At 62.0% G+C, this 26,705-nt stretch overlaps 2 protein-coding genes across 6 annotated transcripts; one reads left to right on the top strand and one right to left on the bottom strand.

Moving 5' to 3' along the window:
• Positions 1-327: 327 nt before the first annotated feature.
• Positions 328-4,980, top strand: CCNB3 (cyclin B3). Of its 2 annotated transcripts, none has more exons than XM_017819369.1 (12): positions 328-346; positions 1,008-1,147; positions 1,230-1,313; positions 1,478-1,596; positions 2,105-2,207; positions 2,534-2,632; positions 2,808-2,900; positions 3,141-3,278; positions 3,702-3,857; positions 4,144-4,293; positions 4,484-4,614; positions 4,764-4,980. In XM_017819369.1, exons 1-12 carry the CDS (start codon positions 343-345, stop codon positions 4,834-4,836), a joined length of 1,290 nt encoding a protein of 429 aa, XP_017674858.1. In that variant the 5' UTR covers positions 328-342; the 3' UTR covers positions 4,837-4,980. The 2 variants fall into 2 exon arrangements, with proteins under 2 accessions (XP_017674858.1, XP_017674850.1); XM_017819361.1 differs by having other exon boundaries at positions 2,531-2,632.
• A 22-nt stretch (positions 4,981-5,002) lies between these two features.
• On the bottom strand, positions 5,003-25,633 carry DGKK (diacylglycerol kinase kappa). Of its 4 annotated transcripts, none has more exons than XM_017819354.1 (30): positions 25,557-25,633; positions 24,351-24,595; positions 15,946-16,056; positions 15,751-15,831; positions 15,445-15,549; positions 15,121-15,253; positions 14,818-14,924; positions 14,261-14,386; positions 14,011-14,113; positions 12,442-12,604; positions 12,237-12,345; positions 11,925-12,064; positions 11,706-11,787; positions 11,121-11,212; positions 10,764-10,863; positions 10,267-10,507; positions 9,888-9,986; positions 9,677-9,776; positions 9,107-9,214; positions 8,546-8,642; positions 8,360-8,467; positions 8,078-8,191; positions 7,750-7,884; positions 7,500-7,666; positions 7,259-7,376; positions 7,083-7,169; positions 6,855-6,956; positions 6,674-6,785; positions 6,071-6,201; positions 5,005-5,636 (listed from the first exon to the last, which is right to left on the bottom strand). In XM_017819354.1, exons 2-30 carry the CDS (start codon positions 24,546-24,548, stop codon positions 5,562-5,564), a joined length of 3,444 nt encoding a protein of 1,147 aa, XP_017674843.1. In that variant the 5' UTR covers positions 24,549-24,595; positions 25,557-25,633; the 3' UTR covers positions 5,005-5,561. The 4 variants fall into 4 exon arrangements, with proteins under 4 accessions (XP_017674816.1, XP_017674843.1, XP_017674825.1 ...); XM_017819336.1 differs by having other exon boundaries at positions 5,006-5,636; positions 6,855-6,971; XM_017819346.1 differs by having other exon boundaries at positions 5,201-5,636; positions 6,071-6,198; positions 6,855-6,971.
• Between the last annotated feature and the right edge of the window lie 1,072 nt (positions 25,634-26,705).

The raw sequence follows: 26,705 nt of genomic DNA, 5'->3' as shown, positions 1-26,705 counted from the left end.
GAGGGTACGGGTAATGGGGGAGTGAGGGTACGGGTAATGGGGGAGAGAGGGTACGGGTATGGGGGAGAGAGGGTACGGGTAATGGGGGAGAGAGGGTACGGGTATGGGGGAGAGAGGGTACGGGTATGGGGGAGAGAGGGTACGGGTAATGGGGGAGAGAGGGTACGGGTAATGGGGGAGAGAGGGTACGGGTAATGGGGGAGAGAGGGCCGAGCACGGGTGAGTGTGGGGTATGGGGAGAGCGGGTACCGAGTAATGGGGGAGTGTTGGACGGGTAATGGGGTAAAGCGTGCCGGACATGGGTGAGTGTGGGACGGGTAATGGGGAGAGCGGGTACCGGGCATGGGTGAGTGAAGGTACAGGGCACGGGGGAGAGCGAGTACCGGGAACGGGTGTGGGACGGGTATGGGGAAGAGCGGGTACCGGGCATAGGGTAGTGCGGGACGGGTAATGGCTGAGGGTGGGTACAGGGGCTCTGGGGGGCGCTGGGAACCCCGGAAGGGTTGGGTGAGCAGAGAGTTCGAGCACCCCGGTGTGCTGCAGTGGATTGGGGAATCCCGGAAGGGGAGGGGGCAGGTAAGTGGGGGACGCTGGCATCCCCGGGTGGTGCGTGCAGGGGAGCGAGGGTAACTGAGACCACCCGGCGTGTGCAAGGGAGAGGGGGGTCTCCGAGGGAGTACAAGCCCTTGCATCCTTCTCTGGGGTGCAGGAAGCTGGGAACTGCCTCCACATCCCCGCCCCCCCCCGCATCCCTGCAGGGGGCTTTAAGTGTGAGTCTTAGGGCTCCATGTTCTCTCCTTCTTGGGAGGTGCACCCGCAGCCAGACTTGCTCCCTACCTGGGCTTGTCTTGGGGCACAACCCGCCTGCCATGCTCAGGGAAGGGGTTGGGGGTCAGTCCCTGCTGTGCTACCCCCCAGGAGGGACAAAATGCCCCCCTATTCTGCCCCAAGGGGGGGGGGGTGTCCCCAGGGGCAGACAGCAGCCTCACACCCTGCTCTGCCCCCAGCTTGCTCGCGGAGGACTAAGGAGAGGACACCACTGCCGAGGGAGAGGACGCCGCTGCCACGCAACGCCAAGATGCTGGCCACCAAGCAGACCCGGGCAGGCAAGGTGGGCCCCACAGCAGAGAATGTTGACCCTGAGAAGGTGAGTCCTGAGCCAGGCCAGGGGTGGGAGGGGGGCTCCAGTGGGGCAGCTGACCACCACCTTCTAACAGCCTCTATTGCAGGAAGAGAACTGTTACGCCAAGAGATCTTCGTCCTCGCCCCAGGGTGGGCCCAAGAAGAGGTCGGCATTTGGGGACATCACCAATGTGAGTACTTCTGTGAGGATGGGGGCTTTGGTGCCCCCTGTAAGCTCCCCACGGGAGGTTGGGATATGTCCCATGCCCCACTAGCAAGAGGAGAGGTCTCCCTGCAGGGCATATCTCGCTTCCCTCTGTGCAGCCCCTGTATCCCTCTGTTCTGACCCAAACAGGCTCGCAAGAACCAGGTGGTGGCAGGGAAGAAGGAGGCTGTGAAAGTGGCACCGCCCAAGGCACAGAAGGCACAGGGCACACTAGGGGTGGCCAAGAACAACGAGATCAACCTGAAAAAGTGAGTAGCTGTGGGCAAGGGGGTTGCTGCAGGGCAGTGGGCAGCACCTGCAAACTTGTCCCATAGGGAAGAACAAGTGGTAGCAGAGGCTTCCCTTGGGTGATGGAGACTATGAGCCAGATGCGGGCGGTAAACAGGAGATAAAATGGCATCAAGTTGTGCCACGGGAGTTTTAGGGTGGACATTAGGAAAAATTTCTTCCCCTAAAGGGTTGTCCAGCCCTGGTACAGGCTCAGTTCTAGAATCTCGATCCGTGGAGGGATTTAAAAACCATATGGATGTGGCACTGCGAGACGTAGTTTAGTGGTGGACGTGGCAGTGCTACAGGGAACAGTTGGACTCCTGGTCTTTGAAGGTCTTTTCCAGCCTAAATGATTCTAAGTCTCTGTGGGGATATTTTAGGGGTGGTTTAGCCCCTTCCTGAAGCAGCAAGGGGCTCTGGAGAGCCCCTTTCTGCCAGGAGATATGGACTCCTCCCAGGAATGATTTATACTCTTGTCCTGCCCAGGTCAATGAAGAAAACTCCCCCGAAAGCTCCTTCAGAGCCTGAGGTGGATCCTGTTCCAGAGAAGCCGGTACCTGTGCAGGAACTGAAGCCCCCCAAGGAGAGGGTAAGGACCCTGGACTGCAGCATGGCCCCAGGCTCATCTTCACAGCACTGGTCTGTGGCTGCCACCGGTGACAACAGGGCACCAGGCAGTGCTCTGGACCTTGGAGAGGCTTGGGCCAGTGTGATGGGAAGCTGGGGAGGGGAGTTAAATCCCCCACCATCTTCATCCAAGAATTCTCTCATGGGAAAGAATGGGGCAGGGGCTGCAGGATGATGAGGGCAGGTAGAAAAAGGAGTGCAGAGAGGCAGCAGTCTTGCCCTGATGGGGTGACCAGCACCCACAGAGCTAAGGGCCCCCTCTTACTGGTGCTTCCTCTGTCCCAGCAGGTACCAGCAGTGGAGGACATCGACAAGGAGCAGCTGGGTGACCCCTATGCCAGTGCAGAGTATGCCAAGGAGATCTTCGAATACATGCGGGAACGAGAGGTGGGCAATGCCTGTCCAGGGGGCTGGCAGCCCTGTCCAGGGAAGGGGTGACTGTGTGGGCAGGGCCACCCACTGCCCAGAGGCTCTGAGCACCTGGTGGGGGCTTGCACAGGGTGGGAAGGGGCTCTTTTGAGGGGGTTATCTGTCCAGTCTCTGATAGCTGGTTCTTCGGCAGGAGAAATTCATGCTTCCTGACTACATGGAGAAACAGCCGGACATCACTGGGGACATGCGTGCCATCCTCGTGGACTGGATGGTGGAGGTGCAGGTGAGGGGCCATGGCCTTCTGCAGAACAGCCCCCCATGATGCCTTTGTTACATGGGACCTTTGTGTGCTGGCAGAAGCTCCTGTGAGCGTCTCCAGTACAAAGCTGATCTTCCCCCTCCCCGGGCTAGGGATGAGCCTACACCCCTCCCTCTGAGCCTGGCCCCTGTGAGAGCTGAGGGGGCAGGGTAGGCCAGGCTTCTGCCTGATACCATGTCCTGCCCCCCACCTGCATCCTTACAGGAGAACTTTGAGCTGAACCATGAGACACTTTACCTGGCTGTGAAGCTGGTGGACCACTACCTGGTGGAGGTGGTGAGCATGAGGGAGAAGCTGCAGCTCATCGGCTCCACTGCCATCCTCATTGCCTCCAAATTCGAGGTAACTCCTTCCACGCTGTCCTAGGGAGCAGGGGCAGAAGGGGCTGTGCCTCTCTGGTCCCTGTGGGGTTTTGGAGAAGGCCAGGTCACAGGCCACTGCCCTGAGAGCTGCTCATGTTGCGTCTTCCTGTCCCAAGGCTGTGAATGCAGTCATGGTGGGCTGGCTCCTGTCTCCTGGGGTCACTGAGACCTGACTCTGCTCTGCAGAGACCCTCAGGACACCTGAGTTCACCTCATGCAAGCATGCAGTTCAAGCTAAGGGCTGGGGCAGCAGAGACCTCACAGAAGCCCATGGGGTGTTTTAACAGTCCTTGTGGGGTCCAGCAGCGTGTGAACCCTGACAGGGTCTGTGGGACGTGTGGGATCTCCTGAGTGGAGCCAGAATAAGCCCCCACTGGGGTGCTGAGCAGTTATGTCCTGTCAGGAGCGGTGCCCACCGTGCGTGGATGATTTCCTCTACATCTGTGATGATGCCTACAAGCGGGAGGAGCTCCTGGCCATGGAGATGAGCATCCTCAGCACCCTCAAGTTCGACATCAACATCCCCATCCCCTACCGCTTCCTGCGGCGCTTTGCCAAGGTTGGTGCAGCTGGAGGGTGGGCTGGCACCCGGGTGCCCCCAGGCACCCCTTGTGGTGGCTCCAGGGGGTGGTGATAGGCATTCCCAGGGCTTCAGGCTCCCAGCTGGCAACAAGGAAGGTTTGTCCAGCCCCCTCAAGAGACATAAGGGTTGAGGATGCTGACTTGTGGTGGGGTGTGGGGTCTCTGTCCTGTGCCCCAGGGCCAGCACTCTTGATCTCAAAGATGCTGGGGAGGGGAGCAGCGTTGCTCAAAAGGCTGAGCCTTTCCCTGCCCCCTGGCTGCAGTGTGCCCGTGCCACCATGGAGACGCTGACGCTGGCCCGCTTCCTCTGCGAGATGACACTGCAGGAGTACGACTACGCCCGTGAGAGCCCCTCAAAGCTGGCTGCCAGCTGCCTGCTGCTGGCGCTTACCATGAAGAACCTTGGGGGCTGGGTGAGTGCCTGCCTAATCCCCTGTCCCTGCTGAGGCGCCCCGGGGGACACCTCGGGGATGTGGGGGGCGATGGACCGCTGGGTGGGATGATGCTCTAGGGCTATGATCACATTTGGGGGACTGGAAAAGGGAAGATGATGGCTGTCTCATCACTGAGACGACTCAGCTTAGCCCTGTTGTCCCCTTGCAGACCCCTACACTGGAATACTACAGTGGGTACAGTGCCCAGGACCTGCATCCCCTGGTGAAGAGGCTGAACTTCCTGCTCACGTATCAGCCCCGCGACAAGCTGAACACCGTGCGTAGCAAGTACTCACACAGGTGAGTGTCGTGGGCTCTGTCTCAGGCCTGTCCCCATCACAGGGGGTGGCCCCACCAGCCCCCACCCTGGGGTGCTGTGGGGAGCTGGGCGCACTGGTGAATGGGTGTCAGGGCTGGGGCTGAGCTCTAAGCAAACGTGTTCTTTTCAGGGTCTTCTTTGAGGTTGCCAAACTTGCCCCCATGGACATGCTCAAGCTCGAGAAGGCACTCACCAGCTGCTAGTCCTACTCTGTAAATAAAGCCTGTAAATAACGGGGCGCCCTTGGGCGGTGGGGTACTGTGTACATAAATAATAGTAATTTTAACTGAAGAAGAGGGGGGAAAAAAAAAAGTCATGTGTAACTGTTAATAAAATGTGTTTGTTAATAAAAATGTGTCTGTCACACACGCTGGCAGGGGAGATTATGAGCCCCAGTGCTGTACTTCCCCTTGCTGTAATGGGACAGAGGGTGAGAGCAGGGTTGGGGGTTCCATGACGGGGGAGTAGGGACCTGAGGGGTGAAGGGCAGAAAGGGATTCCCAATTCCCTCCTCCCCACCCCTCGCTTTCCCCTTAGTAATGACACTACACGAGCAGCAGCAATGAGTATCTTCTCTCCAAATATTTACACAGCTTAAATACCCACATGGGGAAGGGGAAACTGCTTTGGCCCCAGCTTGGGCGCAGAGAGGGTGGCCCCAGCTCCTGTAGTGACCCTGTTGGGGCTGGACTGTTGGTCAGACCACATCATCTATGGGGTTAGACCTCTGCTTTAGTGTCTCCAGCCCCACAGGCTTAGGGAGAAGCAGTGGCTCCAGGGACAGTGGGGACAGACAGATACAGCGAGGCAAGCGAGGGGGCTCCACACACATGGGGCAGGGAAGGGATCTGTTCCCTTACCCGCCCCCAGGTCCCTGTGAGCAGCACCCAGCCAGCACCAGGGCTGGGCTGCTGCCCCACTGCCAGCCCTAGGGTGGGTTGCTGAGCTCTTTAATGGCCTGAAGGATCCTCTTCATGTGGCCCACTTTGGTGATCCCAAGGTCCTGCAGGAAGGAAAGAGGGGAGCTGATGTACCTGCAGGGGCCAGCCCTGGGCTCTCACTGGCAGGGAAGCCTCAGGGCAAAGACAAGGCTGCACAGCCCAGCTCCCCCTGCTCTCTTTGCTGGAGCATGGTGCTTGCTTGGAGCCCTCTGTCCTCTTACAAGCATGTCCCCATGCCTGGGTGCAGGAGAGGGCAGGGTGCTGTTGATCCTGCTTTGGGCAGGTGTTTGGAGCCTTGCAAGCTGGAGGACCAGGGACAGCCCCTCCCCTGCTTCCAGCCCCTGTGTGCAAGCTGCGCAAGCTCAGCCCTGCGGGGCCAGGTGGAGGGTCAGCACCTGCCTTTGCCCCACCACCAGGAGGGATGGGGAGAGGAGGGATGGAGGACACCATGCTCCCCAGGCCTGGGGGTCCCTCAGGGGGCATAAGGGGGTTGTACCTTCAGGTCTCTCCTCTCCAGCAGGATCAACTCTGAGCCCTGGATGTCATGCCGGACAAAAATGTCTCTGTACTCCCCTAAACCGAGCGCTTCCAGCCAAGCTGCCACCTCCTCGGAGCCCCACTTCTCTGCTAGCAAGGGAGGAAAACCACAGAGGTGGCCTGGGGCCTGCGGAGGCAGCCGGGCACAGCAGGGCAGGCAGCCAGCAGCGAGCATCCCCCCTCCCACCCTTGGCTCCTGCAGGGCCAGAGGCTGCAGCAGGCTCAAGCTGGAGAGGTCTGTCCTCTCTGTAGCTTACTTACAGAACAAATGAGCTGCTCCCCCTCAACAAGACCCCCAGCTCTGGGTGAGGGACTTACCCAAAGGGCTGAGCAGTACCACAGCCCCTTTCTCCCCCTTGCAGTGGAGTTACAGGGCTGGGGGGCTCTGCATGTATGACAGCAGAAAAAGTAAGTTTTAAGGGGCTACGGGTGACAAAGGTGACAGCCCCAGGCAGCCAGGACATGCCCTGTCCCCCTTCCCACAGCATGCCCAGGACAGGAGGCCAAGGGATAGGTCAGCAGAGGCTGCACCTGTCTCTCCCTGGCACACTGCTCGCTTTACCTGGCAGCGCGCTGTTGGCCTTCTGCTTTTGCAGCTTGTCCTTCTCCTTCCTGGGTTTGGGGATGTTGAGGCGAAGCTTGAAGCTGCCCTTGTTGGCGCTGCCAGCACCTTCCTGCAAGAAGCCAGGCTGAGCAGGGTGGTAGAGCTCCCCGGAGACAATCCCCAGCCCCTGTGCACCCACCTCCTCAGCAGGGTGGGCAATGGGCCCCAGCCAGTGGATGTCCAGCAGCCGCTGCAGCTCCTGGCCCAGCACATTCAGGGGGCCGTGAAGGGCCTCCTCCTCCTGCGGTGAGTCCAGCTGTGGGGGACAGGGACCATCCCCAGCCCTGCTGCCACCCCCAGAGGTACCAGCCAAGGGCACAGGCCCCTCTGCTGGGGGATTTTGGGTGCTACCCAGCCCCTCACTCACCGCCTTCCCCTCCAGGAATGCCCTGGTCTCAGTGTACAGCTCCTTGATGCTCAGCACCACCTCCACAGCCGCATTCCTGCTGAGAAACTGGGGGGCACAGAGGGGTAACCATTGAGCAGCAGAGCCCTGGGAGGGTGGGTGAAGGAGGCTGCCTTGCACTCCCAGCCCCAGCTCACCTCTGAGGTGCCAGCAGCTTTGTTGGAGAGGGCTTCGCTCAGCGCCAGGGAGCTGGCGTTGACTGCGTGAGCCAGCTCCTGCTCCACAGCTTTGTGAGCCTTGGCTGCCTCATGGATCCTGTGGGTGACAGGGGCTGGAGCTGCTCAGGCTCCCCTGGGCTGGGCAGGCAGTTCTGCGTGGCCACAGCACAGCTCTCCCCTCGTCCCCGTGCCCACCACATCCCGCTTCCCGCAGTCTGACCTGGCAATGAGGGTCTCAGCAACCCGTGAGACCTGCTGTAAGAGGCTGCTCTCCTCCTCCGTCAGGTACTCCATGGACTGCTGGGAGCTGAGCCGTGGTCGGGCTGCTGCTCGGTAGCTCTCCCCTTTCTGCTTGTCCTCCCAGGACTTGAGGGTGCTTTCAAATGCCTGCAGGGGACAGACATGGCCCCCCTGAGCCTGTCACACCTCCCTGCGGCCCAGCACGGTCCTGCTGTGCACCCCAAGCTCACCCGGTCCCTTGTCAGCATCTGGGCTCGGTTCTTGTGCTGGATCTTGATGACCCCAGGTGGCTGGATCCAGGCCTCTCCATCCACCTGCACGGGGACGCCCTCATCCCCCCGGATGGTGATCTTCACCACGCGGCACTGTGGGGCGGACAGCCCATGGTTGGCATTGCGGCTCGCTCTGCACCTCTGGCTGAAGAGCCTCCCAGGGCCATGCAAGGGCCAGGCAGGAACTGAGCCAAGTGGAACCGCACTGCCCCAGTCTCCACTGCTGCCCCAAAAGCCTTCTGGCACCGCTCAGGGTGGTGGCACCCACAAGGTTCCTCGCCCCTACCTGTGCGATGCGATGGTGCTGGAGGTTGATGACCCGTGACACAGCCATCTGGATGCTGCCAAAGACAGCCACCACCTCCAGCTTCTTGTCATCGAAGGATGGAGCCCCAAAGTTCTGTAGAAGACCAGTACAAGCAAGACTTCCAAACTGGGCTCATTCTGGGACCCAGCTTTTTCCCCCATGTGCGTTCAAGGCAGGAAAAACCCCAACCCTGGGTTTTTCCTGGGACTGTGGGAAGGAACATCATGCCCCTCCAACCCACCTCACAGCACTGGCACTCACATTGTCCTCCTTGGTGCCTCCCCAGAAGTTGATGCCCCCAGCATAGCTGGGGATGTTGAGGACAGCGATGCCCTGCAGGCTGGGCAGCGAGATGGGCACCCCGTCACACTGCAAGAGAGGGCTGAGCCTGGGGGGCCGCTGCAATGCCACCCCCCCTGCCCTATCTCTGCTCCCCTGACCCCGTACCTCCAGCTGCACCCGCTGCTCCAGGTTCTTGTAGGTGCGCTGCAGGAGCTCCTTGGTGCCCAGCACCCCGTACCACATCATGTTCTTGGTGCGGCTGCTGTGGGGCGAAGAGGGAAGGGTCAGGGGGCTCTGCACCCTCCTGGGGACACTGGGCAGAACCATCCTGGGCCATTGGCCCTGCCTCACTTTCCCCACTTCCTAAGCAGTGGGGCTGCCGGCTGCCTGCTCCCAGGAGAGCCAAGCCACAGCACGTGGCACCCAGATGTGGACCCTTCCATGCCAGCACGGCATTGTCCCTCTACCCAGGTGCAGAGTGAGTAAATCCCACCAAGCCCTCATGAGTTCACACTTCCTGGGGTACTTGCAGCCTGCTGCCCACCCGCAGGGTGCTCGTCCCAGCACTGGGTGCAGGTGAACACCCGCTGCAGGCAGGAGTCCCCAGCACAGCAGCACGAAGCCACACCCATAGCTCCTGGCATCTTGACAGTCCCTCCTGGTGCAGGCACTGGAGAGCCAGGGATACAAGTTTTTTCTGGGGGAAATTGGGGGGTTCCAGCCAACCTGCACTTCTTGGGGTGCTCATCCCGTTTGTTGTTGAACTCCAGGGAGATCTTTGCATCCAGACCAATGCCAAAGTAGTTATTCATGACGCATTTCTCCAAGAAGTGGCTGAAAGCAGCAGGCAAGGACACTGGGTTGGGAGGCAGCTGCACAATGGCACCACTGGGCTGGTACTGGAGGATGGGGTGTAACATCTGCCAGAGCAGTGCCATGAGCTCCCAGAGGGGCTGGCACCAGGAAGCCTGATCAAAGCTAGCAGGGATGGCTGCAGTCCCCTCAGTCCCCACAGCAGGACACATGTGGAACACCCAGGACCTGACTGCACTGGGCAGGGGGGAGCCTCGAGCTCCCAGTATCAGCTACAGATCCCACACCAGGCACAGGCAGGCTCCCCCACCACGGGCACTGCGGGGCTGGGAAGTGCCTGGCACGAGGGACACCACACTGGTGTCGGGAGGCTTGCCCAGCAGCCATCTCCAAGAGGCAGCGTGGTACCAGCTCTGCTCCCACTCCATGAGGGGAAGCAAGGGTGGGCCAGGGTCGCCGGGGCAGGCAGGAGCCCAGACTCACAGGGTGCTGGGGTCTTCGGGGAACTGCAAGCTGCCGAAGGTGTCTGGCCGGTCCAGGATGATGGAGGAAGATGCAGAGGTCACCGTCACCCGCCGGGAGCCTGACCAGGGGGGAGAGGGAGGCAGTTGCTGCACGGGTGCTCACCCTGAGCCCATTCCACAGCTCACCCTCGTGCCCCCACAAAAAAGCATGTGCCCCACTGGCATCTTACTGAGCCTCTCCTCCTCCTTGTTGAGCTCCTCTGAGCTGTCCTTGCTGGCGCCCACGGTGCCACGATAGGCTTGGGTCTGCTTGTTCTGCTCATCCACAGCTGGATGCAAAGAGGGGCATGACAGGGAGTCTGGGCAACCCCGTGGCCCTGTGCCCCCTCCCCAGGTCAGCCTTGGGGGCTCGTGCCAGCCAGGGCCCAGGGTGGCAACTCTGCCCTGGGATGGGAATCTCCCTCAACCACACCAAGCGTCAGAGAAGGGCTGATGCAGTTCGTGAGGGGAAGCCAAGGCACGGGTCCAGCACCAACCCACGGTGGCTCCACAGCCCGTGCCAGGCTGCTGCAGCATCAGGGAAACTGCCAGTCCCCACCACCCCCTCACCTTTCTCCGCCTGCTCGATGATTTGCCGCAGGGCTTTCTTCAGGCTGTTCGCCCGCAGCATGAGCTGCTCCTTGGATTTGAAGATGCGAGGCACGGGGCTGGGGTTGAAGCTGCCACCTTTCTCCTGGTCCTTGGCATCAGCAGGGGTGGCTTGTGCCATTCCCTCGGGGACCATGATGGCCTGAGCCTCCTCATTCAGCTCCCGCACCAGCGAGTCCAGCTTCTCGTTCAGCATGGCACACTGTGGGACCCCCACCCTGCTCAGCACCCAGCACGAGCTGCTGCCCCTGTCAGTGCTGGGCGCTTCCCTGGGCACCCTGAGTGACTGGGCATCCCCAAGCATCTGGAAACCCCATGCCTGGGCACCCCCAAGCACAGAACACCCCAATACATGCACAGCAAGGACACGGCTCCCCAGAACAGCCCCTCCCAGCCCCCCACTCCTCCGGGGCTGTGCCACCAGCTTGCCCCAGCTCTCCAGCTACCCCGCAACCCACCTTTCTTGCCATCAGCTCAGCCTCCTGCTTGTTCTCTGTTGCCCTCTTGTAAGCCCGGCCCACCTCAGCCACAAAGTCATTGACAGTGCCACAGAGGAACCTGCCGAGGGAAGCAGCAGGAGGTGGAGAGGGGCACAGCATGGCCAGCTGGGTACAGATGCCAGCCAGGGGGACTGCTGGGATAGCACCCCCAACTCCAGAGGGGCAGTGCCAGGACTATCTGCTGGGCACCAGCACAGTTGGCAGCTGCTGGTGGCCAGATGAGACAGCCTGGCTGAGAGGGGTGCAGTGCCCACGGGGACATGACCCAGCCCAGCAAGAGGGCTCTGGCACCCCCATCGACAGCCCCCTCCTTACTTTGCAGAGGAGATCACCACTGAGTGCTTGTCCGACTCCAGGATCTTGGCCAGGTGGAAGGCAACAGAGTCAGCATAATGGGAGATCTGGGCCTGGAGAGGCACAGGGGAGGACAGCTGGAGCCCTGCCATCCTGCCGTGTGCCCCACTCGAGGATGGAGCCTTGCCTGGCCAGCCCTGGACTGGAGGTGAACAGCCCTTCTTCAGCCTGCTCCCCATCCCTGAGGGCAGCCCTGCCCTTGCTGCTGGGCAGAGGGGATGCTCAGCCACAGTAGGAGGGAAACTGAGGCAAGAGGCTGAAGGGGAGGACACAGAAGAGTCCAAAGCAGCTGGCCAGCAGCAGGCCAGCTCTACCTCACCTGCTGCCTGCTCCCAACTGCACATGCTGAGACCTGCCAGACTCATTTCATTGCATGCAGCCATCTGACAGCCCCCTCATAGCCTCAATCCCCAGGGACCCCCAGCATGACCTCTCCCTGTGCAATCCCTTTCTGTGTGCCCCCAAATAGACTGATGGGTTGAACAGAAACCTGCCCTCCAGCCTGCCCTCCCCCATCTCAAGCCCTCAAACGCCAACAATTCCCACCTGGATGTTGGAGTCCCCATTCTCTTCCTCCTTCAGGGCTGGAGGGGACTGCTTGGGGGCCTCGTAGGTCAGCACACTCCACCTGCCAAGCAGAGACCGTGGCTGTCTGCCACCTCCTGGTCCTCCAGCACAGGGATGGGCAGGGAACAGGGACAGGCTGCCTGAGAGGTGCCAAGGCAGGACAGGGGCAGAGTGGTGTGTGTCCCGTGCCATGCTCACCGGTCCAGCATCTTGGTGGTGGCCCTTTCCAGCTTCTCCAGGATCTGCAGCAGCTGGGTATCATCATCGCACAGGCTGCCCCAGCCCAGCACCCGCGCCAGGTCATTGCCAGTCCCCAGGGGCAGGACACCCAGCTGGCACTGTAGGAGAGATGGGGGGGCTCAGAGCAGCCCCCAGGGGCATCTCTGACACCCCCAACCCCACCCTGCCCATCACTCACAGCACCCCGGGGCACACAGGGAGGTCCCAGCTGGGCTGAGTGCCCAGTGCTGGGGATGGTGCCAGCCTGTGCCAGTGGTGACTCCCACTCACCTGCTTGTGGAGGCCAAGGGCATCGATCTCAGAGAGCACCCAGCCCACACTGCCATCCCCCCCACACACCAGGATCCGGAAGGTAGAGAACTTCTGGAAGAGGCGCAGCCTGGATGGGGGGCAAGGAGAGAGGGGTTGGGGGCTGTGCTGGGTGCCTGCCAGAACCCCACCAGGGCCACCCCTGGGTGCCCAGGCTGGCACTTACCCCAGGTGTGGGCCCCCATTCATGAGGTCAAAGACTTGGGCCGGGTTGAGGAACTGCTTGAACTTGCGCAGAAACTTGACTCCCTGGTTGTCCCCACTCTTGGAGTTTACAAAGGCCAGGAGAGGGCTGGAGCAGGTCGAGGGGCAGGTGGCTTTCCAAAAACCTGCAGTGAGCCCAAGCATGTGAACCTCAACTACCAGTCCCCACAGACACCTCAGGAGAGCAGAGGCCATGTGGACACCCCGACTGTGCTGTGCCTGACCTGTGGAGTGCTGGGGCCGGAGGGACAGCGATCAGGGTGCCCAGGGGATGGTGAGGGGCACAGGGAAGAGGAAGCACCGTGCTTTTAAGGAAATGAGATAGGGAACGAAATGTGCCTGAGGCAGAGCAGGACTGATAGCTGGCCAGGAGCCCGCACCCGCCTCAGGCACGTCTTGGCCACCCCAGTCCCCCGGCCAGTGCCTGACGACTGCTTCCCTTGGCAGCAGGGAATGCAACAGTCATCACTGCCACTGGCACCAGCCCTCAGCCACTGCCCTTGGAGCCCACTAGGCTGTGACTAGTAGCCTCAGCACCTCCAGCACAGCAGGGGCAACATCCCCGCAGCCCAGCCCCTCCTGGCCTGGGCACTGCTCCATCTCCGCTCCCAGCCGAGCAGAGCGGATCGGCAACGCAAAGCACTGGGGGCTGCTGAGTCAGAGCGTGGGCTGCCACGGAACAGCCTGCTGCCAGCGGCACCCATGTGCCCGAGTGGGACAGCGGGGCAGGACAAGGGGGGGCCGAGGCCTCGCTGAGCTGCTCCCACGGCAGCAGAGCCCAGGCGGGTGGGCAGCATCCACAGCCATGGCTGGTTGGGTTGCTGGAGAGAGACAGGGCAGAGACGCTGCCGGGGATCAGCCACCAGCAGCGGAGGCTCTGGAGCCGAGGAGCAGCCGCGTGATGGTTACCCTGACAGCATCCCGATGAGTAACGAGAGGCAGATGAGCCACCGGCTGAGCTGAGTGGTGAAAAGCATTAAAGAACGAAGAAGGAAATATCCGGAGGAGAAGAACAGATTTTGCTCAGCGGAGGCCAGCTGGGCCCCTCAGGAGACAGAGATAGTGGGAGGGGTCCCCCCAGGCTCTGCGTGGCTTCTCCCTGCAGTGCCCCATGCCTGGGCAAAGCTGTGCTCTGCACTACCAAAAAACCAGCTGAGGTTCAGACACTGGGAAATAACCCAAGCAAGAACCTCATCCTGTCCTGTTAGATGCTGAATCATTGGGGTGCAACAGCCGCACATCAAGGGGGCAGGACTGGCACCACTGACCCCAGCATGGAGGGACCGTGACCGGAGCCACTATGAGAGGTAGCCTGGCAGAAGCAATTGAAGCCACATGCAGGCAAGAAGTGCCACCCCAAAGCCCACAGGACACCACTGCAGCCCTGGAGCAGAGCGCAAGGCAACTGTGCCCCACAAAACAGGCACAGTGCCACAAGCCAAAGCCTGCAGAGGAGCTCAGAGAGCTCAGAGCCCTGTCCCAAACAGCTTGTCTTTCCCCCTAGCCCAGCCCTACGCTCTCCATGACTCACCATCCGAATCGATGCTGTTCAAGGCAGTCGGCGGGATGATGGACACTTTGTACTGGCCCAGGGGGCACCTCTTGCCAAATTGCTCCTTGCAGGCACTGTGAACCTGGAGACACGGGGACACCTGCATCAGCAAAGCTGGGGGGACGCAGCACTGAAGTCCCCAGCCTCAGCTTTCCCAGTGATGCACCCCAGAGGGGCAGTGCTGTCTGTGCCGGGAGAGGGGTGGGGACAGGGATGGGTGCATCCTTACGATGGCCTTGCACCAGAGGCACCGCCAGTCCTGCAGCCTCCGGACGCTGCCACAGGTGCGGTCGCAGACGGCACAGCGCGCGCTGACGGGCAGGTTCCCCTCCAGCCACTGGTGGGGCATGGCCACCTGCAGAGAGGGGCAGCCACTAGTGTCATCCTGCGTGCCTCAGGGACAGTGTCAGAGGCCACCCCTTCCCCCAGGCACCACGGAGGAGGTGGGCAGAGTTTGATGCCCAAGGGTAGGGCAAGGCAGGCCTGAGACCCCTCCTGTGCCCTCTTGTACCTGCCTGCCTGGCCCCTTGCAGTACATGGGGCAGGGCAGAGGTGTCCCCAGAAAATGTCTGGGAGAGGCCCCATTTGGAGAGCAACAAGGGATCCTGATGCAGGGTGGTAGAGGTGTCCCCAGGCCATGTCCTTGCAGAGCCAAGCCTAGAGGCCACACAGTGCAGGGGACAGCAACCAGGGACCTTCCTGCTTCCTGATTTGGTCATAGCAAGACCAGCTCAGCTAGTGGATCTGTCCTTACAGGATCCCTGACAGGAACTCCCACGTGCTTACCCCATCCTCATCCTCGATGATTTCAGTGCCAATGGAAGCCAGTGTTGTCCACTTGCAGTTGTTCGTGGCTCTGACAGCACAGCGCTTGTGTGCCTTGAACTTGCAGACTGCACGGGGGGGGGAGCAATGAGGAACAGGAAAGGTCCCCATGGGATGCACAGCCCTGGCCCCAAACCCCCTCTGCATCTGGGGATGCAGCCAGTGGGCATCACCCTGCACCCCTCCTGCTCTGGTCCAGTCCCAAGAGGGTTCTCTGCCCCGATCCCGGCCCCTGCCCACCCCCAGCAGGACCCTGGCACTGACCTTCGCAGGAGAGGCCGTGTGAGGTGACCCCTGGGAGGGCTTCCCGGCACACGTTGCAGAAGGTGGGGCGGGCGTGGGAGCAGGCGTACCAGTTGTGCATGCCCGAGAAGTGCTCCATGTTGAACTGCGTGGCCTGCTGGGGGGCACAGCCCTGCACCGTCAGTGCCAGGGACCCTCACCTGGCACTCCCTCCCTCCTGGCCCCCAGAGTCCCTCCGGCCTGACTCCTGTCCTCCTTGTGGGGCTGTGCCAAGGGCAGCAGCTCTTGCCTCGCAGCCAAAGGCACTCAGAGTGGTACCCACCCGTAGCCCCCTGCCCACGTCACCTCATGGATCTCCCACTTCTGGACAGACTTCAGGGCACTGATCCAGTCCTCCATCTCCTTCCGGTTCTCCGCGCACAGGATGAGTTTCCGGAACGGTGTGATCACCTGCAACAGCCACCACCACGTCCTCCCGCGAGGCCACCGCCAGGCCAGCCAGCCCCCAGCACAGCCCCCAGCAAACCCCTGGCACACAAGGCCATGCTACGGGGCACCCCATGGCTCTGGGGGGGTCAGGGGGTTCCGCGGTGCCTCCCTACGAGATGCCGAGGTCTCCACGGGGTGCGGTGGACCCCACACCCCCCTCACCGTGAAACTGTTGTTGATGTTCTTGGTGCTGGTCTCGGCCACGCTAGCGTCCGACAGGTCCACCTCGTCAAAGATGAGGGACTGCAAGGGAGAAAGCAGAGCCTCAGTCCACCAGGCAGGGATCTCTGTCCCCTCCTGGGCTGGCAGGCTCAGGTCCCCCCAGCTGAGCGTGCTGGAAGCTCCCCCACAGCCTACCTTGGCATCCTTAGCATAATAGAGCGTCCTGCCCCGCAGCTTGAAGTATCGCCTTTTCCATCTCTGGAAGGAGCTCGTCTGCTTCAGCAACAGCCCCTCCTTCACACTTTTCTGCAGAGACCACAATGTCCTGAGCTCCTGCAGCCCCCCAGGACCCCCAAGCCACAGCTTTCCCCTGTGACACCAGTCCCTGGGTCCCCAGGAGCACAGATGGGACATTCTGGGGCTCACTCTGTGCTGGATGTAGCAGGGAAAATTATGTCCCCTGCCCACCATCCCCTGGGCACTGGGCACTCCCAGAAGGATGATCTGGAAGGATGTTGCTGGGCATGGCAGGGGTGGCAGATGCAGGGCTCCAGTGGTAGAGAGCCCCTGCTGCTGACGCTTCCTCCCCATCCCCAGCACAGTGCCCAGAGAGCCTCAACCTGCTGCAGCTCCCCAGAAGCCAGGGGCAGAGCCAGGGCCAGGAGAGCTCCCTAGGAGGGGACACCAGTGCCCCAGAGACACCAGGACTGCCTCTTGGAGGCAGAATTACCTGGGGACTGCAGCCCCAGCCAGGGTGGAGAGCAGACAACTGGGGTGCAGCCAGCCCTGTCCAGCCCCCACAGCCCCTGGAGGGGACAACCTGGGGCTGAGGGCAGCCCGCAGCAGGCAGAGCATCCCCCACAGCACAGCACAGCACATCTCTGCAGCCGGGCTGCCTGTCCTCTGCCCTCCCCGAATCGCAGCACCTGCCAATATTTACCCTCCTCGCAGCAGTGTTTACAAGACTCAATTAATTAGTGTTTGCAACGTGGCTACGAGCCTGTGCTGAGTGGGGCGGCAGAGATGCTCTGGCACTGCCTCATCTTTGATTGTATCTTCTTTAAACACCGCCGGCAGCCCCGTTCAGCTGCTCCTCTGCAATTAGCTGCTACAGCGCTTGTATTCGATTCCGTCACACAGTGACAAGCCACATTTAACGGCGAATTAGCGCTGGGCACCGAGGGCAGAGCTAGAGAACCGTGGCCCCGGGGCCCCGCACTCCCGTGCCCAGCCCGTGTGCTGCGAGAGGTGGCACCGAGGTACCCATCAGCCTGCAAACACACCAGCGCCGGGCCCCAGCCTTAATCCACTGCCCCACGGCTCTGAACTAGGTGGTCAGAGCACCAGGAGTAGCAGGAGCCTCCAAAGTCACAAAGAAGCCAAAACCCCACCTGGGGTGCTCCCTGAGCCTCAACTCCCTCAGATCCCTGACCCCTCCCCAGGCTCCCTGGGGCATGCACTGCGATGTTCCCAGCTCTCTTCCAGCTTACAGTTTGAAGCCTCTATTGGTCTCTAACGGTGCTTTGACCCCCAGGACCAGTGCAGAGTTCTGCTGTGGTGGACCACCACGATGCCTATGAGTGTCAGTGTAGGTTCAAACAGCCCCACTGTCCCCAGTGGGACACACCACCTCCCCTCCTTGGCCTCTCAGCTGTGAGAGCACAGAGGAGACGGTGAACCCAGAGCTGCCCTGAGCAGCTGGGGGAGTGTGTCTCAGTTTCCACCCTTTGCAGACTAATCCCCAGCATCCCAACACGGGGCAGCAAAGCTGGTGCAGAGAAGCTCAGAGGGCACCTCTCCCCACGCCCACCCTCGGGGGCTGCTTTGGGCAACAAAGCCCAAGCCCTCTGTGCCACCATGAGCAGCACCTTGCTGCACACCCCTCACACCAGCGCCTGCCCACCCATGCTCCATCACCACTGGTGCTGATGCCATGGGGTACAGGTTTAGCTGATGCCAGCATGGGGCCAGCCAGCCAGTCCTCTCCCTGGGGAAAACGAGGCAGGTCCCCTCTCCTAAATGAGCCCTGGAGCCTGGTTGTCCCACACTGCCTGGGCAGGCACATGAGTCTGGGGTGCCAGAGGGCTACTCCAGGTTGTCACTGGGGTGAGCCACCCACAAATGCAATTTTCTGTCCGTGGGGTGAGCCACCCACAAACCCAGTGTTCTGTCTGTGGGTCTCAGCCAGGAGCACCTGCTGGGAGCAGTTCCCAAGTGGTTCCATGGTTTTGGACCCCAGCTTTTGGCACGAGGAACAGGAGGAGACCTGAGAGGCACCTGATGGCCAAAGCCAGCAGCAGGCCCGGCCGTGTGTGGGAAGCCACAGTGCAGCAGGCACTGCTGAGTGAGCCTGGTGTTTTCCCTTCACAGAGAGGAAAGGGGTGGGGATGGCAAGGGCATGGGCCATGGCAGGGCCATGCCAGGGCTCATCTCCAGGATCACCACAATAACAACAGCTCCCTACAGCAAGTGGCTTTCAGGTACCTCAGAGCTCATAGGAGTCAGAGCTGAGCACATGCAGCATAGGCACTTTTTCCTGGAGAGCTTCTGGGGGCACTGGCAGCCCCTGGTCACCAGGCTGGGAGCTCTGCACTGGCCACTGCACACCTGTGACTGTGGTGTGCCACTCACACCTCGAAACAAGACTGAGCCCCTCCACTCACCTGACCATGGCTTTTCTGGCTGCAGAACCCCAGACAGCACTGCAGGGACCCTCAGCAAAGTCAGCACTGGTCCCATACCAGCAACAGAGGTGGTGAGCAGTGTGACAACACCCAGAGCCACGTGCAACCTGCCCAGCAACCAGTGCAAGACCAGCTCCCCTCTGCAGGGCTCTGCCCTAGCACTCCACTGCCCCATCCTGAGGTCCATCCCTGCTCTCTCCAGCCCAGGGGACTCAGCACGGGTTGTGCCGGGTTGTGCCCAGCACTGGGGGTATCCCAGAGATGCAGGGTGGGGAGGCAAAGGCAAAAATGAAACCATACGGTATCCGCAGACAAACTGCCACCTCCAGCTCAGAGGCAGCTGGAGCAGCAGTGGCAGCAGGGTCTTCTTGGAGAAGACACAGCTAAAAATGGCCCTGTAAGGATGGCCAGCCTCCAGTAAAGTGCCCTGCTAGGACTGGGCTGGTCCCAGGGGCCATCATGCCACAGGCTGGCTGTATGCTTGGCATACATTGAATGAAGCACAGCCTAGGTGAGCTCATTGCCCCCTGGGACCACACTCCAGCAGGGCTTCTTCCGGGCCAGGGTGCACTCCAAAATCCCAACCCTTCCCTCAGCCCTAAGGCAGAGCTCCAGGTTCCTGTTCCACTCTGCCATCCCCCTTCTCCCAGCTCTGCCACCATCATTCCTGGGAAGAGCCTGTTGTGCAGCCAGGTCTGACCTCAGCTGGGGCAGGAGGGTTTTCCTGCTGGGATTGGCTTGGACAGCGAAGCAGCTGCTGGAGAAGAGCCAGGAAGGTTGTTACTCAGGAATGCTGGCACATATGGCTGATGAGCACCACACTTGCCTGCCCACCCAGTTGGCAGCCCTACACGACTCCTGAGGGAATATGCTTGTCCCTGTGACCACGCAATGCCTCACTGGGGAGGAGGAGAGGGGAGAGAAGACCGATCACCTGCCAACACACCGACCTGCATCGCACCAGCATCATTCCAGGCAGCTGCCCTCCTCCTCCAAATGCAGCAGCCCACCGGGTACAAGCTGGGGTCCAGTTGGGTCAGAGCTGAGCCAGCAGATGCCAGAACAGCAGAGGAGAGCTAGCAGCCCTCAAACAGCCCAGCAGTAGGGCTGCCAGCAGCTCCTGGGTACCCCGTGGACTAGAGTCGGTTGGAAACCTTATCAGGCTTTGCAACACAGCAGAGCTCTTCCGGGACCAGAGGGCTCGTTGCCCAGGGCGTGCTGTGGCCCAACAGGCTCATCTGCTCCCTGAGGACCCCTGCTGCCATTGCAGGACCACAAATACCCCTTCCCAGTGCTGGGTGGATGCTTGAAAGGAGATTCCGGCAACGGTCCTGACATGCCATTACATGGTTGCCACGAGGCTCAGACCATTGAAAGGGGACGGAGAATTAACGGAGAGGAATGAGGGAAGGAGCACCCAGAAGAAAGGCAATCCCCCTCACACCTCATCCCCCAGCAGCTTCTTTTTAGAAATGAGCTTGTGCTTCCCTATCTACAGCCACATCAGTCCCCAGGCATCTTGCTGGCAGGCATCCCATACCAGCCCACCCCGTGCTGGCTCCCCCCTACCCCTTGTGCCCCAGTGCTGCCAGGCACAGCCCTCCCACCCTGCCCAGCCACGGACAGGCAAGAGAGACGCTTGCATAATGGAAAAAGTGAGCGGGGAGAGAGGGCAGGGTGCTTGAGAAACCTCAAACATCCGGCTGGCGACACTGGGGCTATCTTCACACCCCAGGCACTGGCTTGGTGAGCCCTGATTAATGAGAGCAAGCCCAGCCTCCCTGGTCGCAGGCAGTGTTTTCTTGTGTTCAGATGCAATTTCCTATTGTTTCATCTGTGCCCATTGGCAGACAACATCGAGAACATGGTTCCCTCTTTGTGGCACCCTCCCCTTCAAATATTGATCCACACCACTGAGGACCCCCTGGATACAACCTCCCCTCCAGGCTGAACAGTCCCAGCTCTCCCAGCCTCTCTCCATACAAGGGATGCTCCAGTCTCCCACCAGTGTCAAGTCTGGACAATGCACTGCCTGGGAGCCAGATGCCACCCTCCTGCTGCAGGAGGGAGGTTTCCAGGTCTGGCCCCAGCAGCTCTACCTTGCTTTCCTTGTCTTTTGGCCAGGTTTCAGACGTCAGCAGGCAGCCCTCCCTACAGCCTGGCTCTACAGCACCGCCCCACCAGGCTCCCCACAGCTGCCCCAACAGCTCAACATCCACAGGCACCACTTGCCCCATCCCTGGGGCACCCTGAGCCTGCAGGATTCCCAGTGCCTCCAGCAAGGATGACAAGCACCCATTCCTTGGAGTACCACTAATCCCACTGACCTCACCAAGCCCCCTGGGAGGATGCTGGTGGGTCCCCCAGCCCCACCAAGCACCTGTGACGTTATCTCAAGATCAGGAATTATGAACATGACTCCCCTTTGCAAACAGCAGACAAGCCATGCCCCTGCCCACCATGGCCACGCACATTGTGCCCACACTGTGGGCAACCCTGGATCCCTGGCATGCACTGTGTCCCTCTCAGTGCCTCCACCTCCCAGCTCTGGTGCCAGCACCCCAGAACCAAGCAGCGCTGCCGGATCCCTCCCCGCCTCCGCTCAGCTGCCAGGACAGCCTGTGCCAAGGCAGTGCTGGGAGCTGAGCGCCCTGGCCACAAGGGTAGGATGTGCCCCCCCCATCCCCAGCACCTTAAATGTGTTAGTGCACCTCAGAGTCTGTGTCCCCTCTTTCCCCTCCATGCCCAGCCCTAAGGGGACCAGCGCCGGGGAGCATCCCCCTCCCGCTCTGCCCTTGCACCCCCCTAGAACCTGGTGCAGGCAACTGGCAGCCCCCAGATGCATTGAGGAGGAAGAGAAGGGGCTGACAGCAAGACCCGACGTGTCCTGGGGCTATTCAGTCTGGCGGGGGCACCTGCACCTGGCACTGTCATTGTCACTGAGCACAATGACCTCTCCGCCTCCAAGCCGATGCTGGCACAAAATGCCCTGCAGGGCATCCACAGTTCCAGCCTGGAGGAAGCCAAGTTGGGGGTGGAGTGGGGGGACAAGATTGATGGGGAGATTTGAGGAGGGGGTGGGGGAATGGGCATTTGGGGTGTGGAGGCACTGGGACCGGGGAGTGGCAATCAGGAAGGATTCAGTGGATCCCAAAATGATCCTCACCTGCTCCTGTCCCAGGGGCTGGACAACAGCCTGGCATGGGGGAAGCTGCTCACTCCCATCACCTGGGTCCCCCCTGTCAGTGTGGATGGGCAGTGGGGTGGGGGTCCTGACCCCTCCCAGCCCCCCAACATGGCAAGCTCCTATAGACCCCCTCCAGCACTTCACCCACTGCCAACGGCCAAAAAGTAGGCCAGTGTGCTCCCTCCCCCTGCCACTAACCCGGTTGTCTCAGGAGCTGCTGCCCTGGCACTGGACTCTCTCTCCCTCATTAACTGTGTGCTCATTAGGTACCTTCCCCTGGGGTGCAGGCAATGGTTCCCTCCCCTCACCCCAGCCCCACACGGGTGACAGGGGTGTAGAGGTGGCTCGGGAAGGTGCCTGCCATGGTACACACACTGTGGCCGTGGCTGGAGTGATGAGCAGCACACGTGCTGTGGCAGAACTGTGAGCCAGGGACAGCCTGACCTACGTGGCAGAAGCAATCTCATCCCAAAATCCTCATCTCCATAGGGAAGGAAGGAGCCCATCCAGCAAGGAGCCAGGCTGGCAAGAGTGGTCCTGCCCATCAGGACCAAGGCAAAGGAATCCTCAGGAAAAACAGTGAACCCCAACCCTGAAAACACTTAGGTGGCAGGGGAGGCATACACAGCTCGCCCTCAGCCCCTCCAGCTCCAGCCCAGCCAGGCTCACACCCTCTCTTCCCTGCTCCGCGGGCTGTTAACTCAGACGCGTCCTTTCCGCCTGCCCATCCATCACGCCACCTGCCTCCCCTGGCACGCTGCACAGCATCACCTCCTGCATGGCTAATTGCTCATGCCAGGCAGGATGCAGGCAGGGAGTCGGCAGCTCAGCCTTTCCCCACGCGCAGCCTGTCAGCGGCGAGGCTGAACCTGCTGATGGCAGGGGGGGCTGTGGTGCCTGAGCTGGGGGCTCAGAGCCTGCTCATGTCCCTGTGCTGCTGCTCTAAGACCCGGGCACAACCCAGTCATCCGCCCTTTCTCTCAGGTTTCCTAGCATTGATGGCTCCCTGCAATGTCCCTGTGCCCCACAGCATGGCAAGTTCTGCGTGGCAAATTCCAGCGCCTGCTGCCACCCCTTTGGGAGAGTGCTGAGGGCTCCCAGGACCCTGCCCACCGTCCTGGCTTCCCACCGTGCCCCCCCCCACAGCCCCCTGAACCTGGCACAGCCCACGGCACCCACCTCGCAGCCAGGCTGGGCACAGCTGATGCCAGCCTGCTCCAAAGAAAGGGAAACTGAGGCACGCTCCATGAGCATCCAGAGGGACTCAGCGAGAGCCCCCTCAATGCCGCATGCCCCTGAAATGTCTCCTGCCAAGCAGGAAAACTCCACGGTGCCACGTTGGGAGCATGCAATTTCCACACCCCTGGGCAAGAGCCCTTTGCCCCACCTCATGCCAGTGCACCAGGCTTGGCACAACAGCCAATCCAGGGCCAGCGGGAGCCCGTCCCAGCCCCAAGCATCCCCAAGCTGCCACCGGACCCAGCACACCACCCCATCCCCACTGCCTCCCTCCGTGCCCGCAGCACTCAACACCAGAACCCGGGGACACCCTTGTGCTCCGCAACTGCATCCTTCTGCCGCGTTTTCAGAGCTGTCCGCCCCTTCCTCAGGGTAGTGCAGCCACCAAATCCCCATCGAGGGGTGGCTGGCACCAGAGGCCGGCTGCGGGGGGACTTCTGGCAGCCCCTGCGCGCCGCCCAGCACTGCAGGCACCACCTTGACTCACTCTGCCACCTCCTGCCCGCAGCCGGAAGGCGGACGCAAAGGGACCGCTCGCCCGGCACGCCGCCCAGAGCATCCTCCCGGTGTTGTGCCCACATCCTCCCTCCCCAAAACGCCGCCCCCCAAACCTCCTTCTCTCCCCGCTTCCCAACTCGGCCATTCGGCCCAGGTTATTTCTCCCTGCGCTGCAGGCGGGAGGTGCCTGGCCATTTCACTGCCCCCACCTGGGACACCAATGGCCACGCGCTGCTGCCTGGCCAAAGGCGCTGCGCCCCTTATTTTTGTAGGTCCTACTAAAATAGCTTCCTCTGAGCAAACTGTGACACACACACCGTCCAGCTGCTGTCATGCCAATGGCCGAGAAGCACGAGTGTCACGTCTGACCTCAAAGGTGTCCCCATCCATCCAACAAACCACCACAGGGGATTGGACCTAGGGAAGACTGTAGGAATGGGGTCCACAGGGGAGCTGGCACCGCCAAACGAATCTGGGGCACTAGGAAAGATGCAGATTCCATTTTGCCACCCACCAAGCGCTGCACACGCAGTGCCTGCAGCAGGGTGTGGGATGCCAGGAGCCCGTGGAACTGACAGGACCCTAAATCTCAGCCACAGAGCATCCACGGGGCAGAGCCTCCCCGAAAAGAGTCCTCCTCCTCCAGGGACACGGGGTGGGAGAACACAGGGGGAACCCAGGGGATACAAACACGGGATGAAGGCAGTCCAGGTATGGGAGAGACTCTGTTCCTGAATGGTGGGAAAAAATCCGCACTCCACAGCCCCATGGGACCAATACTGACACTACCACTGTGGGGTTTGCACCTTTTCTATGTGCCCTCCTGCAGGGCACAGGGGCCAGAACCCTCCTGGCTCTGGCTGGGTCGAGTCTGCCAGCAGCAAGTGCCTGGCACTGATTTACACCCTGGAGCAGGTGAACTGCCCTGCCCCACTCTTGGCAGTACCCCACACCCAACCAGCCCCTCACCCCAGGCACCCCACAGCCCTGACCTTGCTCCTCATCTGCCCCGAGGTGGAAACCTTCCGGATGAGCTTGTGGGAACTGTCCTCCTGCTCGCCCTCGCTGTCGGACGACTCCTCACCGCCCACCTCGGGTGAGATGGGTGCCAGCTTGTCCGAGTCCAGGGAGGACACCGACTCACGGGTCTTCCTCAAGAACAGGTCCCCAGGCACCAGCTTCTCGGCCATCTTCCCACCCGGTTTGGCTCAGGGCTCTGCAGCCTCCTGTGACAGCCCTGAGAGGACAAGGACACTCAGGAGTGGAGGAAGAGCCCTGAAAGGGGATGCGTGGCCCCTCACCCTCTGGGGCTCAGCCAGCTGGGAGGTGCAATCCTGGAAATCAAGGGAGATGGCGCTTCCTCGCCCAGGAACGCCGCTCAGGGTGGCATCCTTGCAGGCAAAGTTTCCCGTCCTTGCCTTTTTTCGGTGTCCCAACTCTTCCTCAGCCCGCCTGACACCGCAACGCCGTTCCTGGCTCGGCCGCGGGAGACTGTGGCTGCCCCACGCCCTGGCACTGGTGCAGAGGGGCGCACCCCCTCCCCGCAGCCTGTGCTAGCCCCCCTCGCTACCCATCCCCCGGGTGCTGCTGCGTGGACGGGGGCTGCGGGCGGTCTCCATGAAAAGCAGCAGCTGCCCCCCGCCATCCACCTGGCTCCAGCAACCGGGAACGGATGGGAGCACGTCCCGCCCCGCGCGTGGGTCGCCAGCCCCGAGCAGGTGTCTGCGGGCGGGCTGGGATGGAAGGGGGGTGCGGGGTTGCCGCATGCGGGGGAAGCCATCTCCCCACGGCATCCCTGCCGGCCCCCAGGGCTGCGGGGGGACCGGGGGAACACCTACCTGGACGAGCGAGCCTGAACGGCTGCAGGGCTGCCGTGCCCGGGCCGGGGGCGGAGGGGGGGGCACCCCACGGCGCCGTGCCGGGCCCCACGCGTCTACCGCGGGCCGGCTCCGCCGCTCCCCCCCCTCGTCCCCCTTCCCCGCGGCTGCCGGCAATCGCGGCGCCGTCTCCCCGCGCAGCAACAAGCGTTGCGGGAAGGGCAGGCAGGAGGGAGCGAGCGCTGTCCTGATGACCACCCCCCTCCTGGGCGCATTCCCCCCTCCAGCCTCGGCGCTGCCGGGGAGCCGGGTCCCCGCCGAGCATCCCGCAGCACGCCCGGGCGGGGGGGGAAGGCGGAGCGCCCCCCGCTCCGCACACACCTTGCGCGACCCGAGCCGCCGCCGCTGCCGGTGCAAGGTCGCTCTTCCTTCGGCCCCCGCCCGCCGTCCGCAGCCCCCCCTGGCCCCGCCGGGACGTGCCTCCGCAGGCAGCCCCGGCCCTGCCCCTGCCGCAAGCCCCGGCCTGCTCGGCGCGGCGGGCGCTGCTGCGCGGCTCGGGCGGCCCACGCACGGCCCCGAGCATGCGGGCACGGCGGGCACCCGCCGCGCGCATCCGTGTGCGGCACCCGCGCGGGCACGGCGGAGCACGTGCGCGCCCGCCCGCCCACGCGGACACGGTGCGGGCAACACCCGGCGCGGGCGCGCACGGGCACCGCCGCCACGGCCGCGCACATATGTGTGCGCGCTCCCGCGTGCGCACAGGCGCGCACAGCCCCCCCCATCCTCCCCCGGAGTGGGCGCGCACACGCGCTGCCGGCCCGCACATACGTGTTCACATGCCCGGCACATGCAGGGGCAGGCACAGCCCGGGCACGGGCGTGCACATGAGATGCCACCTTGCACATACGTGTGCATCGCTCGTGGGCGTGCACCACCACCGGGCACGTATGTGCTGCGAGGGCCAGCACGTGCACAGGCATCACGGCTGCACACATGTGTGTGCACCATCCAAGCACAGGCAGGCATGTGCGTGGCTTCCATGCCCATGTGTGTGGTCACAGGCCACCACATGCCCAAGCCTGCACATGCCAGGCATGAGAAAGCACATGCACCAGGCGAGCACACACACAGCCACTGTGCGTATATTTGTGAGCCCCTGACACGGGTGAGGGCAGGCACAAGGCTGGCATGGGTGGGCACGGACACCGTGGCCACCCTCATTTGTGTGCACGTGCCCACATGTGCACAGGCAGGCGTGGGTGAGCATGTGCACAATTGCTGTGCAACCACATGGGCACATGGCAACACACACATGGGCACATACAGGCACGGATGAGCACACGCATGGACATCTCCACACACTTGCTTGTACACACACTTGCATGTGCATGTAAACGTGCTGGCAGCCTAGAAAGCCATCCGTGTCCTGAGTGCACCCCCAGCAGCATGGGAAGCAGGATGAGGGAGGGAGTTCTCCCCCTCTGCTCTGGTGAGACCCCCAGGAGTGCTGGGTCCAGGTCTGGGGCCTCC

Source organism: Lepidothrix coronata, unplaced genomic scaffold (genome assembly GCF_001604755.1).
Source record: "Lepidothrix coronata isolate B3197 unplaced genomic scaffold, Lepidothrix_coronata-1.0 Scaffold2, whole genome shotgun sequence".
Lineage (NCBI taxonomy): Eukaryota > Metazoa > Chordata > Aves > Passeriformes > Pipridae > Lepidothrix > Lepidothrix coronata.
This window is presented reverse-complemented; position numbering and strand designations above follow the sequence as displayed.

What these genes read in the sequence shown, in the direction of transcription:
- CCNB3 (XM_017819361.1), top strand. An exon ending in TCATTGCCTCCAAATTCGAG is followed by an intron (nt 3,279 to 3,701) that starts GTAACTCCTTCC and finishes ATGTCCTGTCAG; the next exon opens with GAGCGGTGCCCACCGTGCGT. An exon ending in CGTAGCAAGTACTCACACAG is followed by an intron (nt 4,615 to 4,763) that starts GTGAGTGTCGTG and finishes TGTTCTTTTCAG; the next exon opens with GGTCTTCTTTGAGGTTGCCA.
- DGKK (XM_017819327.1), bottom strand. Translation starts at nt 24,548, where the DNA reads ATGGCCGAGAAGCTGGTGCCTGGGGACCTGTTCTTGAGGAAGACCCGT. An exon ending in GCCTCTGGTGCAAGGCCATC is followed by an intron (nt 14,114 to 14,260) that starts GTAAGGATGCAC and finishes CCGTGTCTCCAG; the next exon opens with GTTCACAGTGCCTGCAAGGA. An exon ending in GAGGCACCAAGGAGGACAAT is followed by an intron (nt 8,192 to 8,359) that starts GTGAGTGCCAGT and finishes GGTCTTCTACAG; the next exon opens with AACTTTGGGGCTCCATCCTT.